Raw genomic sequence first — 18,369 nt, 5'->3', positions numbered from 1 at the left:
AAGCCCCCGTGGTAATCAGCCCACTCTGCCTGCTGTTGCAGCTCGCCTGCCTCCTCCTCCTCCTCCAGTGGCTCGTTTCAGAAACATCTGGTGGTTTACATGCAGCACACACCACCTGCCAGACGCCTTGCAGGCAGTGGCACCGCTTGCACCTCTACAGTCCGCTCCACAACAACGCAACAACATAGAAATCGCCGCGAACAACTTGACAAATCGTGGTCGTGGAGACAACTGCACTGGAAAACGTTGAGTTTTAAAGTTCTGTTTAGTGCATCTGCAGATGTAGCCTGGCGAGCAGCTGATTTGTAAAGGCTTACTCAAAGTGGGACAAAAGAGGGGAGGGCTGAGGTTCTCTTTTTTCGGCAACATTCGGCCAATGCTGTGATGTTTGTCTTCATTTAAATCCACCCCGATCAACAAATATAAAAGAACACAATGTATTTTTGCAGCAATTAATTTGATTTAATCATAGAAGCACAAGGCATTAACATATCTGTATTGGTTTGTTTTTTTTTATCAAATAACATTTATAAAACTATTGTGCAAAACAGTGTCCTTTTTAATCTTCTTCAAAGGCTCTGCACCAGTGGATAGTCATAGTCCTCTTAAATTAGGAAATATAACAAGTATGCATAATTTAAACAGCAAATCATAAGCTTACACACTATATGTACATTTTTACACAGACCTGGATTTTAGTGCCCCTTAATCAGTGATAAAGAACAAGGCAGCTTTTACAATCAGCAAAAAACAAGACCGCACAGAGAAAACTATAAAACAAGCAATGAACTTCTGCTGTTTGGCAGATTCTTTAAAGGAGCTTTCCCAGGCATTTGGCTGTTTTAATGTGTTGATGACCAGTTTGGAAGGGCATTTTAAAATCTAGACAGGATAGGACTGTACAAATGTAACAGTATAACATGCAGTCTACCAGCAAATCGAAAGCAAACTCACAAAAATACAAAATAAATACAATAAAATTAGTACATTTCAAGTCAATAGTTGACTCTCGAGTCAAAAGATTCACCGAAATAATCGTGAAACAATCCGTCCCACAAACGTGAACACGGACTGAGGGAGCTTTGACCTACAGTATATTTTAAAGTGAAATAAATGTCTTTTGAAATACAGAGAAATCAGAAATGTGTATAGGCTGAATAGATGTAAACACCTTGTGCTGAAATTTTTAACAGTAGTTCATGGCAACTTTGTGCATTACCACACTTTTCGAATATTTTGTTTTTCATTTTATCTTTTTTAACAGTCTGTCATTCTACATATGTTTTACAGTATTTCTACTGCTAAGAGGGCTTTAACATTTCTCCGTCTCACACACGTATAGCAGATGGTCCTCTGGAGACTTCCCGTGGCTCTTGCTGAGGTGAAGCTTGATGGCATGCTTAGTGGCAAACTTACGGACACAGAGCTGGCAGCGATAAACTCCCCCGTTACTACTGCAGTCATCTTGCGACTGTGGAGGAAGAAAGGACTCCAGGGGCGCTACTTTCTCAGTCTGAGAGTCCCTGACAGTCTGTTTGGGAGACAGTTTGGCCAGGTCCCTGATTCTGAACCCCAAGTGGGCTTCCAGGTGGCATACGTAAGCTGCTGGGGTTCGAATCTGCGAGGCACAGTCACTGCAGAAGAATATAGGTTGACCGGAATCTAGGTTCTTCAGGAACTTCGTTCTGCCCGTTCTCCGTAGCTGGTACTTCACGTTGGCCAGCCAGTGGCTGATGGTGGTCATGGAGAGACCCGTGAAACGAGATATGTGCATTCGTTCTTGTGGGCTGAGGTCATTAATGATATATTTCCCCTCTGACGTCTGCCTCAAGCTCGAGGCAAACTGGGCCTGCAGAAGAAGGAGGTGCTGTGGGTTCCAGTTGGAGTGACGACCCTTTCGTTTGTGGCCATGCAGGGACACGTCGTCATCGTCGTGGGTAGAGCCCACAACTTCAGTTTTATCCGTCACACGTGGGCGTGACGCCGACTTTGTGACATGGTGGGACTGTGTAAGGTTTCTCAGCATGTCTGAGATATCCGACAATGCATTTTCGTGTAGGGGGCTGCTGGATGTGTATGGAGAGACCACTGTTAGCTTTGCAGGAGTAACGAGAGAGATGGGAGAGACTGAGGAGGCCGTGGATGAGGGCGTTAGAGGAGCTGAGTTTACAGAGTCCCCTCGATCGCTTTTCCCTTTTGTAAGGTCCATGGGTTGGTCATCATTTGGCTGGCAAAAGCTATTGTTATTAGCTACACTTTGCTTTTTGGTCTGTGATGGAGGAGCAGCCACAGCGGCCTTCTCAGCCATGCTCTGGCTGAGCCTAGAGAGGAGACTCAAGGGATCTTGGTTTGGCAAAGAGGGCTTGGCTGCTTTCCCCAAGTGAATGTTCATTACTGACTGAAGAGCACTTAGAGGGTTGACAAAGGGCTGCTCTGGAGGAGTGTGACCAGTGATAATGGCGGTGCTGCATCTCAGTGCAGAGGCGAGCGGGGATTTCGCCGCTGCTTCTCTCTTGGGTTCGGTTGCTGGAGATGTTCTGTCACCATGGCTTCCCCTGTCGCTATTGGTTGGGGTAACTTCCCTCCATTCCCGAGGTGAGTCTGCCTCCCCTCCCTTGTGGGATTCTCCAGCCTCGCTGCTGCAGGGGGAGAATTGGTTCTCCCTCTTTGGAGATAACTGCTTAACTCTTTGTTCTACTTTTGCTACTTTCTCAGTCACTTTTTTCACTAAGTCTTCCATTGCCTGAAAGTTGTTGCTGGGAAAAAGTGATGACTGACTAAGTGGTGGGGAAATGAGGGGCTGGTTCTTGGCAAGGGAGGACGGCGCTCCATCGCCTCCGTTGAACAAGAACTTCATTTGTGAATTCTTTTCCATGCTTCCTTGCTTAAGGGCACTGGGGAACTGGTAGGCAGCATGGATGCTAGGATAGCCTCCCCAGCTTGGATTGCCACTCTGTGCCTTATTGATGGCTGATGTCACAGTGTTTTCCAGTGATTTCAGAATATCCAATCCCCCTTTGGGGCTTTCCTTCAGGTCGTCTTCGGTAAGGTAGTTATATTTCGAAATGTCGTATTTTTCCTCCCTCTCAGTATCTTCCTCCTTACTAACAGTAACTGCAACTTGCTTTTCATTTCCTATGGCCTCCTGCTTAGTGCATTCCTCCTCAACCTCCTCTTTCTTGATCTCTTTGAGGGGAGGGGAGGTGGCCGGGGGAGTTGTCGTAAGTTGAGTTTGAAGAGGCGGAGGGGAGAAGGTAGAGGGTGCAAGAGGTACAGACTGGACCCTCTGTTCTGTAGGTGTGGTAACTCTCCCGGGATTGGGGGAGGTAGCCTCGGGAAGTGTTTTGATTCTCTTTCCCACAGAGCTGGTCACCCTCAGGAAGTGTCCTGTCACCATCATGTGGGTCCTCAGCTCTTGGAGTGTATTATGGGAACTCCCACACTCCATGCACTTGAGGATCTGAAATTTGTTGGATTCAAATTGCCAAGCATAGCTAGCACCATTCTGGTGTCCGTAGCGGTTATTTGGGGGCGTGTATGGGCTGGAGGAAGGTTTCTGTAAGGATTCACTAAGTTCTCCTTGTAGGTGTTTAGCTTTAGGGGTTCCTTCTCTAGAGCGCGGTGTAGCACTGAGGTCTAACCCCACAAGCCCCCGCTTCTTTGAAGACATGATTTTGGCTGCCACAGGGGCCATGGGCTCCTTCAAAGGCACTTTCTGGTAGTGTTTGGTCTTGATCATGTGGACACTGAGGTCCTGGAGGGATTCAAAGGAATGGCCACAATACATGCATTTCAAAACTTTCTGGGCATCCTCTTTTCCCTCCATCTCCAACAGGGACCGCTTACGTGGTTTAGACCAGCGCTTTGCGCCACTGCCTGCCTTGTCCTGGTTGTCATCGCGGTAGTGGCCTGTATCATTCATGTGAACTGTCAGCTCCACCAGAGTGTCATAAGCAGCGCTACAGCCCTTACAACGGAATTTACTGGCCCCGGTAAAGATTGAGCCAAACAGCTTTGGGTTTTGCCTGTGGAGTTGGACTGTACTAAAGAGGCTGGGCTCTGACTGAGCGGGGTGACGGCTCTGTGGAGGATGCTGCTGTAGTGTCTTTGCCACTGCAGTTTGGTGCCAGTCATAGCTACCACTGCTACAGCTACTACTGCTACTGGTGCTGTTACTGCGAGCTGGTTTCTCTGCAGAAGTCGAAGACTGCGCCGGTAGAGGGGTGGAGTTAAAATTTAGTGGTGACCACAAGGGGCTGGTGAGAAAGCTGGAGTAGATAGCCTTCATTTGTTCTAACGTGTCCATGCCTATGGGAGGCGTCTTGCTGTCAGCATTTATAGATGCTGCGACAACGCTCCCCTCAACTTTTCTGGAGGGGCTCTCGAAGTCTGAAAGACGGTCACTAGTCTCGCTCACATGTGACTCACTGTCCATCTCTTGTCCTGAGAGCTCTGTGGTCTCAGCTGATTCCTGGTCACATGGCTGCTCCTTGGCAGTCTCTACACTTTGCTCCACGAACTCATCTTTCATGGGAAGGTCGTCCTGAGGGGTTGAGGGCAGGTCGTCCGCTTCTGCTTCCTCATCCTCCGCATGGTGCTCTGTCAGCTCGTCGGGAGAATAAGCTGCGAGGAGAACCAAGACAAAGAGAGAAGGAAAGAGATGAGTTAAATTGCAGGGAGTGAACACGCTATGTTAGAATAACTGGAGAAAAAGTTTCCCTGCTATGTGTGCCCGAGGACTCCCAGGGATAAATGAGCCATCTGTGTGGGAGCCTTTAAAGCTGAGCTGAGAAATTACAGTCATCCCATTTCACCTCATCAACCGTTGAGGTGTTATTTTCCTCTAGGCGAGCCTGTATTTATATACTACCCCAGCCACACGGAACTTATGCCTCCCCTCTTTTCACTCCTTCTATTGGAGGAAAACAAAAAAGAAATATCTTGGCAAAAACATAATGCACCATTTTATTTATCTCAGGGCGCAACAGCTTGAAATGAAAACTAAATCTGAAATTAATGAAGCCCAATCTCACTGTGGCATTCTCCTCTGGGGTAATAAATGAGTTGGATCAACCTCCATCTGTCAGTTAATATGTCTGACGCCTCTTCATCTGCCTCTTCTCTGATTACACACACATACATACTGACACACACACGCGCACAGGCAAAGAGCATGTCTTCAAGAATTTCAAGAAAGGGATGTCAAAATTTTGTTGATGAAATGCAGATATGTTGGATAGACGCCACACAGTTTCATCTGCGCTGAAGTAAGTTCACTAGTTTTTTTTTGATATGACAGATAATCACTACTCCTTGTTCAAACTATACAGCCAAAGACCCAAAGAGTGTTAAATATCACATATAAGACATTTTTAAAACAAAGAATTCTATAATTAAAATCAAAGGAAGCGGGGATAAAGAGAACGAGGCGAGACTGAGGACGGCTGACACGATGGCGATGCATAAGTGACCTGTCACTTTGCATGGTGGCTTCTACAGCTCACGCAGAGACCGATGAGTCTACGTGCGTTGGTGTGTGTGCACCGCATCCCCCCTATGTCTTTCGTGATGACGAGCCTACCCACCTAGCGCCGACTCGCCCAGCACACGCCCCCTTTTCCGCAGTGTCACCGAGCCCCCTGCTCCCTCGCTTCCTGACCACCTCACTCACAAAACCGCTCAACTTAAGGAAAAACAAATACTCTCAGAAAATAGTGGATGGCCTGTGGACAGGTCTGAGGCCATTTGGACAATGTTGTAAACCAAGACAAATACTACGGCAAGAACCTTTAGGTATAGGCTAAACGGTTTGAGCACTCACGCACAGTCGAGTCTATGTGTGTGGACACAAACAGATACACACACACGAGCGCTGTGACTAAATCCTTCATTCCCCCCACCTCCCCATGCACTCACATCCAGTCTAAACAAAAATGTCATAGCTGAAATAACTCTCATTTCCAGTGCTAACAGCCAATCTCTAGGCAGCCATGCGGCTGGCGCTGGTCTGATTTGGGCCCTGGGGGCACAGTCAGCAGGCAGCCCAACTGAGAGGCCAGCCTAATGGAGACCTGGCAGGTGCGGCCCACTCTTCGTCCTCCCGGAGATTTGGTTTGTCACTGGGTATCCATTACCTGCCATTCTCCGCTGATAGGCCCCGACAGCCCTGATCAAAAGATGTCGTTGGGCCCCAGTCCGCTTGGCAGTCAGTGGCATGTCGCTTGTAAAAAGGGCCAAGCAGGGTGTAAATAAAATGACATGATCACTTCCCCGGCCCCTCATGTTCTGGACACAATTATGATAATGTGGACGTTGAAGGGGAGGGAGGGGTCTGGGAGGCTGGTGAAGTGGGCGAGGAGGTAAATTGCTCACCCTCAGGAAAACATGCAAGAGAGATATCTCTGTACAACCAGTGCTGAAGTGACTTCCACATCTTTTCTTTTGCTTTTGTAAGGTCATGTCTGATTCTAATTTAAACGACTAAAACCAGCCAGAATGAGGTAGTTACCACATTTATGTGTCGACTAGCTGCATCTCTCGACTGAATCGTCACGTCGCCTTTCTCATCCTTCAACACAAAAGCATTCCCAGCATTTCTTCGCATTGTCTGGATATTTCAACAAACTGTTGCTTGAATAAATTCTATATCTACATCCCGCCATTGCATTCGTAAGCTTTGCCAGGTCCCTGTCTATTTCTTAACCTGGTAGTAAATGTTTTACATTTTGTACTAACAGAGCTCCAGTCCTATGGTTTATTGTTCATTTGTCATTAAGCCTAGAAAGCACTGAAAGGGGGAGTGAAGTCCAAAAGGACCGGCTATAAAAACCTATAGAGTCAAACCATGCTCCCAGGCAATTTAAAATGCAAAACAAAAACCATTATGTCTGAGCACTATCTGTTAATTTAATCCCCAATGACTGATAATCCATCACACAGGGCGACAACCACATCCAATTATTCTCCCTGCCTTGACTGACAACAGAGGTGATTTATCAAGCTAATAAAAGGTGATGGGAGTATAGAGGCTCCCTTAGAATAAATTATGAATATTATGAATACAACAATACTCCTGGATGCAGTCTTAACTAATATCTGAGCATATGGTGTAAGACCAATGTATGAATTTTCCTAGTGTGTGCGTTGGTGTGAGAAGCAGAGAGAAAAAAAAAAAGGAGATTGCGTGTGTGTTCATGTAATGATAAACTGAGCTGAAGCCATGTGGGGGAAAGACAAGAATCATTAGGTTCTATGAATGATTCCTTTAGGGAGGGGAAATGGGGTGGAGGGGTTAAGAGGGGTAGGAGGTGCACATTCACACGCTCAACATCTCAGTCACAGCTCGCACAGAAATAGCAATAACGACTTCGCACAAACACACAAACTGCAGAAAATCTAACTGTCGCGAGCCGAAACACACGTTTCACCTGATGTAAAAATGCACAACCTCAAATACGCTCGTGCATAATTACAAACACAGCTACTCAGTCGGTTATGACACCCCCCCCCCCCCCCCTCAACAAACACAAACACACACTTGTACACGCATGTAGATGCAAGCGATGAGGAAAGACAGTGACATCTTGGCATGCAGGAGGCATTCCTGTGGAGTATCATTTTCATAAACATAAGGGCCGCAGACGAGGAGGGAGAGATCATCTGATAGAAATACTGCAGTGCTGCTCTGACGATCAGGAACAACAGAGAGGGCAGGGACAGGGGGGTGATTAAGCAGGAAGGTGCTGTGGCTGCCTCTAAAGCTGAGGCTTTAAGTGTCGCTTTCTGTCTGTCTCTTTCCTTCTGTCCTTTGGGTTTTTTCTCCTCGAGTGCAGTTGAAAACATTGTTTTTGACGCTACGCTTTAAACAGTTTTTGTATGCATAAGGAAAATACGGCGCGTGTTCCTGAAAACCAAAAACTATGTAATTTTACATTTGCAAAAGGGAGAAACACTCAGTAGCCTGCGTAATTACGTATTTATTAGCAAATGTAAATTTGAGGAACGCACAAATAGGTTTCCATCGAGCTACAAATTCTTCTAGACCCCTTTCTTAAGTTGCCCCCTTGATGACCAAAGGGAGTGTCTGTGATCTGGTTTTCACAGCTGGGGAAACAGTCTGGGAGCCGGATCACACCCAACACGAGCAGGGTAAACAGGATGTGTCATTAAAATCTCTACCTGTGTCTGACCCTTATACTCAAATGACTGCCTCGTCAAGAACACAACCTTGCTAGAGGCATCGTAGGAGAGTCCTTTACGCGGTCGTCACGAGCACGATATTTTATTTGTCGGCTTTTTCCGCACTAAAACAGGCGCCGCCTGTATAACAGATGGCTGTAAATTGCAGAACAAAAGCACCGCATCTTCATTTCTTTTCCTAAAATTATTGTGCAAAACTACTGCTATTAGTAACAATCTGTAAAATGTTTTTAGCTACGCCACAAACGAATGTATTGAGTGTAAATCCAGCGTGTACATTATATAGAATTACTTAGAAAAGAGAAGTAAGACATAATCTTTACATTCTTGGGAAAATAAAATGGAAATTAATACTGCCGAAGGAGCATTGTCTGTGTGGGTTTTATGGTTAGATCACCTTCAGTGCACAAAGACACAACCGGGCTCCAGGGAGGGAGCAGGAAGCATGAGTGGTCTCTAATAGTTTACTGTAAAAGAAAAGTTCTGCAGTGGTAATCAAAAGGCTACAACAAAAGGCTAAAAGTAGCTTCCAACACAAGAAAGCGAAGCTCTGCAAGGAGAGGGTTAATCTGTATGAAAACACGGCGTGTGTGTCTCGACATGTGTACAATATTTTAGCTGGAACTTGACATCCTTAAACCAACACGAGCCCTCAGCGGGGGGCTCTTACCAACAGGAAAGCACATTAAAGAACAGGAAGTAACCTTCAAAAAACCCCTACAAACCACTGCTTCTTACTCAAGTTTCGCAGCGATCTAAACCTCTCTAATAGATTAGAATAATTTAGTCTAAAACAGCCCCATTCTGTCAAAATAGCAGCAGATCAGGAACATACCTAAAATGCCTTTCTCTTGTACACATTTGTCAAAGTAACACACTCAATCAAACTTAGTTCTCTTACTCTTTTCCCTTTGATCCTCACAAGCTGGCTGAAAGTCCCATGAGAAAAAAAAACGAAACAGGTGATGTGTGATTATTTTAAAAATTAACAAGCTCTGACATAAGTCGCTTTTTCAGATATGACCGCAGAAGACTGTCTTGCGCTGCTCTCTTTTTGTAGGTTTTTAATACATTGCTTTGCTGCCTCGTTGTGCTTATGCGAGCTATCGCGTTACAGGCAATCGTGGATGTCTTTGTCATTTTTTATTTGTGTGTGTTCTCTACCCCCTGATGGCATTGTGAATACATTGTGTCCGCCGATTGTAGTGGAGGATGTGTGATATGGGAGATGGGAAAAACAGAGAGATCATTCTGGCCCCAGGCAAAGCTTAGGGCTGAACCTTGTCAATGCACATGGTAAGAGGAGGGAGAGAGAAAGTGAATAGAGTCAACCCTCAGCTGCTTGTTGTGTTATAACTGGACTTCAAAGCTGCCAGCTGCAAATACAGACCTACAAGACCCGAAACTTCATCTAGTTTATCTAGAATGAGACCTCATCCTGTTTCTTACTATAACCTCCATCTAATATTGAATACTATAAGTTAACCGAAGCCATAAAGTCCTATTTCAGAGCAATAGGTGATAAAATTTTACAGAAGAAAAAAAAAAATACACACAAACTACTTCCACAGGCACGGAAATAAAAGGCAGTAATAAGGACTGAGGCTCCAGAGGAAGGTGATGTTCCAGTCTGATGTGCACATCAAGCCTGTCTCGTCTGATGATACGTAGTCAGTCAAACTTCCTTCAACTATTCCACATCTTCCCTCATTCTTTCCATCATTTTTTATATACGCCTTACTTGAGCAGCTCTCAAGCAAAGTTTCGTGAAGCAGAACTGCTGCTCATTCCTACATTCCTTGAACTGTTTAGGCCTCATATAACAACGTTGTTAAAAAGTCACTGGGCTGTGTGAATGGGGCAAAACAGAAAGACAGCAGCCTGAAAGCCGGACTAAAGCTCAAGTAAGGATATGAGCCAGCTTCAAATACTGGGACTATTTTAGTTTAGACTTTCTGACATTCTAGTTTGCGCAATCTGAAATACTTTCTAGTGGAGGCATGCATATGTGCACCTGAACCTGTAGCAAACATAAACACAATTATCTGTGAATGTAATTCCACGCACCAGGACTCGTGCCTATAAGTCGTTCATGTCGTTGCATTGCAAGACAGCATGCAGTAAACAGTTTGCAATGGCTAGCTTAGTTAATCATTTTGATGTTCGTATTTATTTTCAGCTCCTAGTGTTTTCATAACTGGATTAAACTGGACTGGTCCAATCTGCCCTCGTTTTCTGTGCTACGTGAAGTAAGTTGTCACTCTCAAAGTGATATCGTGGCGGTGCCACAGCAAGGGAGACAAGTATGTAGGGTTTTTTTCTCATTACAAGTAGCTTGAGTGAAATATTTACACGACTGGACAGAAAAAACTGACTGACTGAGATCCAGTTGTTTTAGTCAAAATGAAGACCCGAAGAGTGCGAGCCTAAACCGAACCTAAAGGACAGCCTCTGGGGTTGCCTTTTTGTTTGTTTTTGATGTTAAAAGTCGAAACTTTGGGTCAGAGCACAAGGTGAAGGGTATAAAATCAGGACTGGGGAGTGGGATGACCGAACCCCTCTCAAAACACACAGCTGCTGCCGTGATCGCCTAGCAACGAGGAGGTGATGGACGCAGCCCGAAGATGGATGGCCACCATAAATCACAGGAGTGTGTAGGAGGAGGAGGTAGGACACAGAGAGAAGGCAGCATGAAGAGGACAAAAACAAAAATGTGTTTCCCAGTTTTCTGCCGCAGCAGCACCAGCAGAGCTGGCTCCACTTTTCACGATTGTTGGGGAACGATGTGGGTCTGGGGACTCTTCTGGGCAAAACTAAATGGAAATTTCTGGGTAATCATTACACTGGGTTATAAAGGATCCAATGGATTGCTGTGTAAGGCATAATTGCAATAAACTCTATAGTAGCTTCTACCTGCCCTTTTACGTCTGGAGAGTTTTTTGCGATTCAACTAACTTTTTTAAAGATGATAAAAATGACAGACTATGCCTTTCATAAAGCAACCCTTCAGGCAAGGCAATCTGGGTAGTGTAGTTGCGGGATAAACATCCCTGGGCTATCTGATTATGGCTTACTGCAGCGGCACTGGTGTCTAGTAACACTCAGAGAGAGCGCTCAGCCATCCATCACGCAGTGAGTGTCTGTCTAAGGCTTTCCACCCTGCTTCTTCTTGTCCTGGCTCTCCAGTTACAGCCATACACGGCCGGCCTAAATAATATTCTTCATGATAAATGGCACTATAAGCCTGGTATCCATCATTAATCTGATTTTTAAAGAAGCATCCATCTTGGAGAGAGCCTGTTAGGGCCACGGGAGAGCAGAGCGGCTCGGGTTCATTTAAAGGCCAGGCTGCTGCATGAGTGATACCTGTCAGCCCTGTTCATCAGGGAGCAGCACACACACTCACGCAGCATTAAACACTGGCGCCATATGGCCACATCTGCGCACACGCACACACACCTCTACAATGCCTCCGAGCGTCCTCGTTGTGCATATATTATGAGTAAACAACGCTAACACACTTGTCGGACTTGTATACTCACAAAGCATATTTCTCCCCTTCATTCGACATCCAGAGACGTGTCATGGAAGAACATTCTGTCACTCATCAAAACACAACTCGGTGTAACTCAATCCTCTCTGTCATCTCGAAAAAATCTCCCCTCCCAAACGCTTCTCCTTAAGGGTTTCAGGGAATCTCTCTCACCCCTGGAAAAACTCTCCCAAACTCACACACAAACAACTGTTTTTTGTGCGAAACTCTGCTGACTTTACACCTCATACTACTTCTCTTTGTTTCTCTCGGTGCAATCTCTGTCTTGTTTTCCCCTCTTTCACTCTCTCTTTCCCTCTGCCCCCTATCCACCTCCCTTCTCTGTGTGTCTGGTAAAGCCCGTTTGATAAATGACACACGTCAGCGTGTCAGAAGCGAAGGGTGGGTCAGTGATAAATGACTCTGTTGAAAAGGAAATCGGCTCTCTGGCATGGCTTGGCTATTCTCCTCCTGGATTGGGTTTCAGGACCCCTGAAGACCGGAGCAGCTCAGTTTCCCCCGAAAACAGCACACATCCCCACCAGGCTCTAACGCTCTCTAACGCTCTCTACCTCTGGGAGGGGGTGGTGGGTTTGGAAGGATCCAGCCTGTCCCAATTGTCGCCACAGTGCAGCTGCATCTATCACAACAGCAGTGGGACTATTTTTACAAAGCCTCCGACTCGGTGCCCAGACAGCAGTCTCAGCTGAAAACCTCGGCTGAAAGCACACTGAAAGCTGAAAGGGAAGAGTGTACGGCTAACGGTTTTCTATTTGTGACACTACTACAGCACTTACACTCTTCTTTTGCTCTCAGAGCCCAACCCAATGGCTCGACGTCTGCCAAGTGCGTGTTAAAAAGGAGAGAAGGCCCATTTCAGCGCCCTCGCTCTTCTTCTCGTCATCCCGCCCCCCTCTACCCCTCCACCACCAGCTCCTCCTCCCCTTCCTCCCCCTTCTGCCCTCGTTCTCTCTTCTCTTACACTATCTCTTTCAGTCACTTGCTGGCAGGGTGGCACTGTTATCATTACACAGGCAGGATTTATGGAGTCAAGGCCTATGGCAAAAACAAAAAGGCGTCTGTCAATACCTGTGGGAAACATTCTGTCAGCCTTCCTCCTCCTCCTTTCACTGGTGCTCGCAGCCTCATTAGGTATGCACTTATCAGACACATAGATCACAGACGTGACTCAACCTCACCGGAATCCAGCCACAGGACTTTCATTAGCAACGGGCCCGGCGAGGCCAAAACACTCGCCTTGCTCACACCTGCAGACAACAGCAGCTGAGGAGACGCATTGTTGTTGAACCTCGCTAGCACTGCGTTCGTCGGTTGGACGATTAAGTCCAAACTCGCGGTCCCCCGCTGCTTCCGAAAGGGCGTGCTTTTCACACATAAACAACAGGAAGGCAGACAGATATAAAAGCGTACTTAATTTCACTCGGTGCTTTTACAACCCATTCAGAACATATGGGTGTGCGCCTGCAATGTGTGCTGTAAACGCTTGTATCTTCACTGGTGTCGACACTCTGTGTTTGTTGTTTCTTAGCTGGCACACGCACAACTGATTTGCTAAGAAAGAGGTGGGAAGAGAAGAAAAAGTGGAGACTTCTTAGGCCTGAAGGGTTCAGAGAATTACAACCTGACCGCAGCAGGTGGTTTGTAATTATCATTCCCGTCCATAGTATCAGTAAGTCCAACCACATACACATTCAAACCCAACAAATTCAAAGGTAGATGCTCACTTATTTAAGTGTATACTCACTCACCCGCTCGTAGACAAACATAAGTGATGGCCGCCAGTTTGGCAGCTGTAATCCTGACCCTGCAGAAAGAAGAAACTGTTGCTGTGGAGTCCTGTCCAATCAGACCGACTTCCCCACCCGTCTCCGTCTACATCACACCCTCTCTCAGACTAACTCTTACACAAACGAGCAAAGCACAGCGTTTCGAGAACGAAAAGGGCAGGATGGATTTTGCTGTGGCGGCGTGACAACGCACCGACACGAGCTGCAAACAGCTGCGTCTTCGCCCTAATGTTGTAAAGCCCGTGTCGACTTCCTGTTAAGTCGACGGAGCATTTCAACTTTCCGAAGCCATTTCAACAGCTTCGGGACCCTGAGCTGGTGGCAAATTCACGAAGGGCTCTGCATTTCCAAAGCCGGGAAAGTCTCGCTCTCTCGTGTTTGCTCGCCTGTTTATGTGGCCAGCTGCCCTTGGCTGTTAAGAGCACTCAGACCTGACCCAGGTACGCAGGCCCATTTGTCACCTGCAGCAGAAAATTGAGTTACAGCACAACCAAAGGCGAGCGGCTCTGTGTAATATCAAGTTGATTACATCAAAGTGGTGGCAAACCTCATTGGGCTGGGCACCCCGAGCTTGTCATCTCCAATCACAGGGCCTGTCAGGACTCCATCAGCCTCACGGCTAATTGGACCAACGCTAATGAAGCAGGCAAAACAAGTTTTCTACTGTGGAGAGAGAAACCCTCTCAGACAGGAAAGAAAGAGAGGGAGAAGCCGAGAGTGTGTTTGAGAGACAATGAGAGAGAGCAAAGCAGGGTGGTGTGTGCGTGTATATGTGTGTGTGAGGTGGAGTGGGGGGGTAGATTTTTCATGCAAGTCTCAAGGTTGCAGTGGGCTGACTCTCCCCCTAAGTCCCTAATCAAGGCCCATCATCTGTCATCCTTTTCTTTGCTCTCTCTATCACCATGCTCTGTGCTGCAATCAATTCATCATCACCCTTTGTGTGCCACTGAACAGTTGACAACTTTATAACTTGCAGCTGCACGGGTTGACTGACAGGGGTGGAAGGGGAGCATGAAAAAATGAAGAAATGAATAGATGAATGAATGAACAAAGAAGCCTGGTTTCAGGGAGAAAAAGTTGTTTTCTAAAAACACAAAACGATCTATATTACAGCCTTTTATTCCCTTTCGTCAACAGAGAAAACAGCAGCGTAGCAGGGAAGAGAGAGGAGAGGAGAGGAGGAGATGAAAAAAGAAAAACATCCTTCTCGCTGATCTGAAATCAGAAAGCTTTCAGTCATTCTTTATGTGCTCCCCGCGGCCACTCTGAGCCAGTGAGCATGTACATTAGGCTGGGGCATTTTGATGAAATAAAAGCCCAGGCCAGCTTATGGCTAAACAGAATGGGAGCACTCACTCAGCTTGTCTCTGATTGACCATTAAAGCCATTGATGAATGGGCCTGTCAGGGGAGAGACAATTAAATCAAACATGAAACAAAGCCGTTGTGACGGCCCGGTCTGACAGAGCAAACCCATTCCTCCCCTCCATTACATAGCACACGGCTCCTTTTACAACCCCTAACCCACTCCTCCCGCCTCCTTCACCCACTGTATGTGTGTAACTGTGTCTGCCTATGTGTGTTCAAAGTGAAGAAGTGAGCATGTGCACATGGAAGTGTGATGTTCTCTGCTGGAAGTATGTGTCTGCTTGTGTGTGTGTGATGTCTCACTGTGAAACCACTTTGTCCCCCCCCCCCCCCCCCCCCCCCCTTCCTTCACTTTTTCGTGAGTCACTTGACCATCACGGTAATAGAAACTGTGTGTGTGTGTGTGTGAGAGAGAGAGAGAGTGAGAGCCAGTGTAAAAAAGTACACAGGGCCTTTCAAAGTGGTTTAAACGTGACGTCAGGGGCCTGCAGCACATGGTGGGAAGTGATTTTCTGATGCAAATCGGGAAGGATCAGATCAAAGCCGCATGACAGCCAATCAATCAACCGTCAAATCAGACATGGCAACTGTCGATTATGGCTCCTTCCAGCCCACGAAACCCCATTGTCTGCTCTCAAATTGTTTATCTTATCCCAAGAAAAGAAATACCTCAGAGGTAGAGGTTTTTTTCTCGCTTGTGCAAATAAGTTAAGCGCTGTGATCAAATGCGCACAAAGCCCTTACGCTCTTATGGCACGCCTCGGGCACTCGTTAAGAAAACGCCGCTTATTTCCAGAGGTTTTACGCTTAAAGATCCAGTTTATATTACATCTCGATGCGGTAAACTATCATGGATTCAAGTTTGGAAAAATAGGAAGCGAAAGTTTACAGCAGCCGACTCATCCGACCGGGGCACACCAGCCACTCTAAGCGAGAGCGAAAACGCAGAATGTTGTATATAAACTATACATCAGCTTTATATTGGTAATAGTTTCTATTAGGTCTCACAAGAGTAGCCAAGAGTGACAAAGCGCATCGTTGGAGAGAGGGGAAAAAAGCCCGAAGTGAAAACGGAAATGCGGTGACTGGAAAGTGAGCTTTACAAAACAAATGAACCGCAGCTTTGCCACCGTGAGCCTTATTTTACGCATATAGTATTTGGCTCCACATACCTGCTGCGCGCTTCGGCGCTTCTTGTTTCCTCCGTGGCATTGTTTTTTTAAATCTGTGGGGATTTCCGTGAGAAGTCTTCTTTTTATTTCATATAGCTGCCCCCTCGCCGTATCCGGGAAGATCCACCTCTACTCAAAAAAGATTCACGCCTTCGTGTAGTAGACTGCACAACATCGGGGAGTCCGATGAAAAGAAAAACTAAAAACCATCGTCACTGGAATAAGGGCATGCACTGAGAAGTCAGCGGGAAAATACATAAACAAGGTGAGGGAGCATATTTTTTGTTTTGGTGCGATCGCGTTAAGAATGTCAGCGGTGATAGCCAGCGTCCACCTCGGCTGCCTGGTCTGGCAACAGGCAAAGTTGAGGGATAAGAGAGATGATCGCGTCACTCACAGCAGGAGAATGGGCAAACCCACCGCTCCGTTAACTCTTTACTTCTCAGAGAGGGGCGGACACCACACACGAGTGTCCTCCTACCTCTGGTTTTCAGGCGAGTCAGAGGTTATTACACGCAGGCGGCTGATTATTACAAGCCACAAAACCACAGCTATCATAATGATTCCAGTAATACCGCTGGGCACGTCAGTCTAACGAATAATCATAGAATGTAACGTTTATCACACGTTGTGCTTTATTTATTAAAAGAACACGTTTCCCCCGTTGTTTACTTACGTAACTATAATTTTCTTGCCACAATGTTGCAGTGTATCTGTTACATTGTAATTCATTAATCTATGTGATATTTTAACTTTTGATCAAGTTCTTATGATTTGCTTTTTGATTCACCAGTGTGTGTGTGTGTGTGTGTGTGTGTGTGTGTGTGTGTGTGTGTGTGTGTAAATAATCTCCCACAATTCAATCTTGTACTTTTTCATACTTATGGATCACAGCTGGACAAAACCAAAATGACTAGTATATAAAAGTTTTGATTCCATGGTTTATATTCAATGTAGTTAAACCATTTTATTTTGGCACGCCACAGAATAAATAAATAAAAAACTTACAGTGTATAAAATATGGGTGGGGACAAATTAATAACGCAGTACAATAAGTACAGTGTCAACGAAGACAATATGTACAGTATGTATATGCAATCAACTACATATATAGCAGGAGATGCAAATAGAGAGGACAATGGCTCTCGGAGGCCTTTATACTGCATATTGTACGTCATTTTCACTGCAAGCTCACATAGTCAAAATATTTTATAACTGATGAACAAAATTTGTAAAACAACCGCCTGAAAATGCAAACATGCCCGATGCCTCAGCCACGATATTTTGATGTGAACAGTTAAAAATGTTAGCTTTCATCACAGTAAAAAAAAAAAGTATTACTTCTCCCATATATCTGCATTAGGTAGAGATCAAAGCCAGTTCCAGGGAACAGCGTCATGTCTTAAGAGCCAAGGTAATGAGTTCTTTTTTTACACCACTTGTATCTTTCCTTTTTTTCTCGAGCCAGCAGCATCTCTGCAGAGTGGGACGGTCCCAGGTCTCCCTCTGTGTCTCTGATGTGCGTTGACCCCTGCCAGCAAAAACGGCACATACAAATACCAAAACATACTGCATGCCGTGTGCTCAAAGCCACACACGCATTTTGCAGACACACAAATGCTAGCGAGTGTGCTCCCTCTTTGCCTTCCTGTCTCTCTCTCTCTCTCACACACACACACACACACACACACACACACACACACACACACACACACACACACACACACATGTAAGCATCCTCGTTCAGAGAACAAGAATTAAAGCCCTCTCTGATGAGGACTGGCCTCTGTCTCCGCATCTCTAAGAGCACATAGGCTGGGTCCCTGTCACTTTAACAACATGAAATTACAACCCAAATGGGATGTCAAGGGTTAGCACTGTCTGCTAGAGAACTATGCGAATATATTCTCTCCTATGGACTTGGCCCCACTGTGACCTCCCCCAGGAACAAGAAGTAACCTGGTGATTGGCGTTTTTACAGCCAAATTAAACCGTCTTGGAGCCTGCTGAAGGCAGGAGGAGAAAGCAGTCACTCCAAAATTAGTGAGCCATCATCATGACAGAAAGTAGCGGGGACATGGTGTCATCCAGCTACTGTATCGATTAACCCATAAATAGTATATGGCCTCTACACTGTGGCTCTCCCAGGCTTACACTGTAAATGGAGGTTATCTCAGCTGTGCATCTGTCTTACTTCCCTGTGTGTGTTAAAGCTTTGAAACGGAGATGCTTTAATCTAGCCGGGTGTTTAGCACATTCAGAAAAAGAGGACATTATGGGTATAATTAGAG

General features: G+C 45.9%; 1 protein-coding gene across 1 annotated transcript; it reads right to left on the bottom strand.

Annotated features, from left to right (window-relative positions):
- Positions 1 to 438: 438 nt before the first annotated feature.
- On the bottom strand, positions 439 to 16,449 carry tshz3a (teashirt zinc finger homeobox 3a). Its single transcript, XM_085167837.1, has 2 exons — positions 16,079 to 16,449; positions 439 to 4,623 (listed from the first exon to the last, which is right to left on the bottom strand). The coding sequence occupies exons 1-2, from the start codon at positions 16,116 to 16,118 to the stop codon at positions 1,313 to 1,315; spliced, it is 3,351 nt and encodes a 1,116-aa protein (XP_085023963.1). The 5' UTR covers positions 16,119 to 16,449; the 3' UTR covers positions 439 to 1,312.
- Between the last annotated feature and the right edge of the window lie 1,920 nt (positions 16,450 to 18,369).

The sequence above is a fragment of the Neolamprologus multifasciatus genome, chromosome 7, assembly GCF_963576455.1.
Source record: "Neolamprologus multifasciatus chromosome 7, fNeoMul1.2, whole genome shotgun sequence".
NCBI lineage: Eukaryota > Metazoa > Chordata > Actinopteri > Cichliformes > Cichlidae > Neolamprologus > Neolamprologus multifasciatus.
This window is presented reverse-complemented; position numbering and strand designations above follow the sequence as displayed.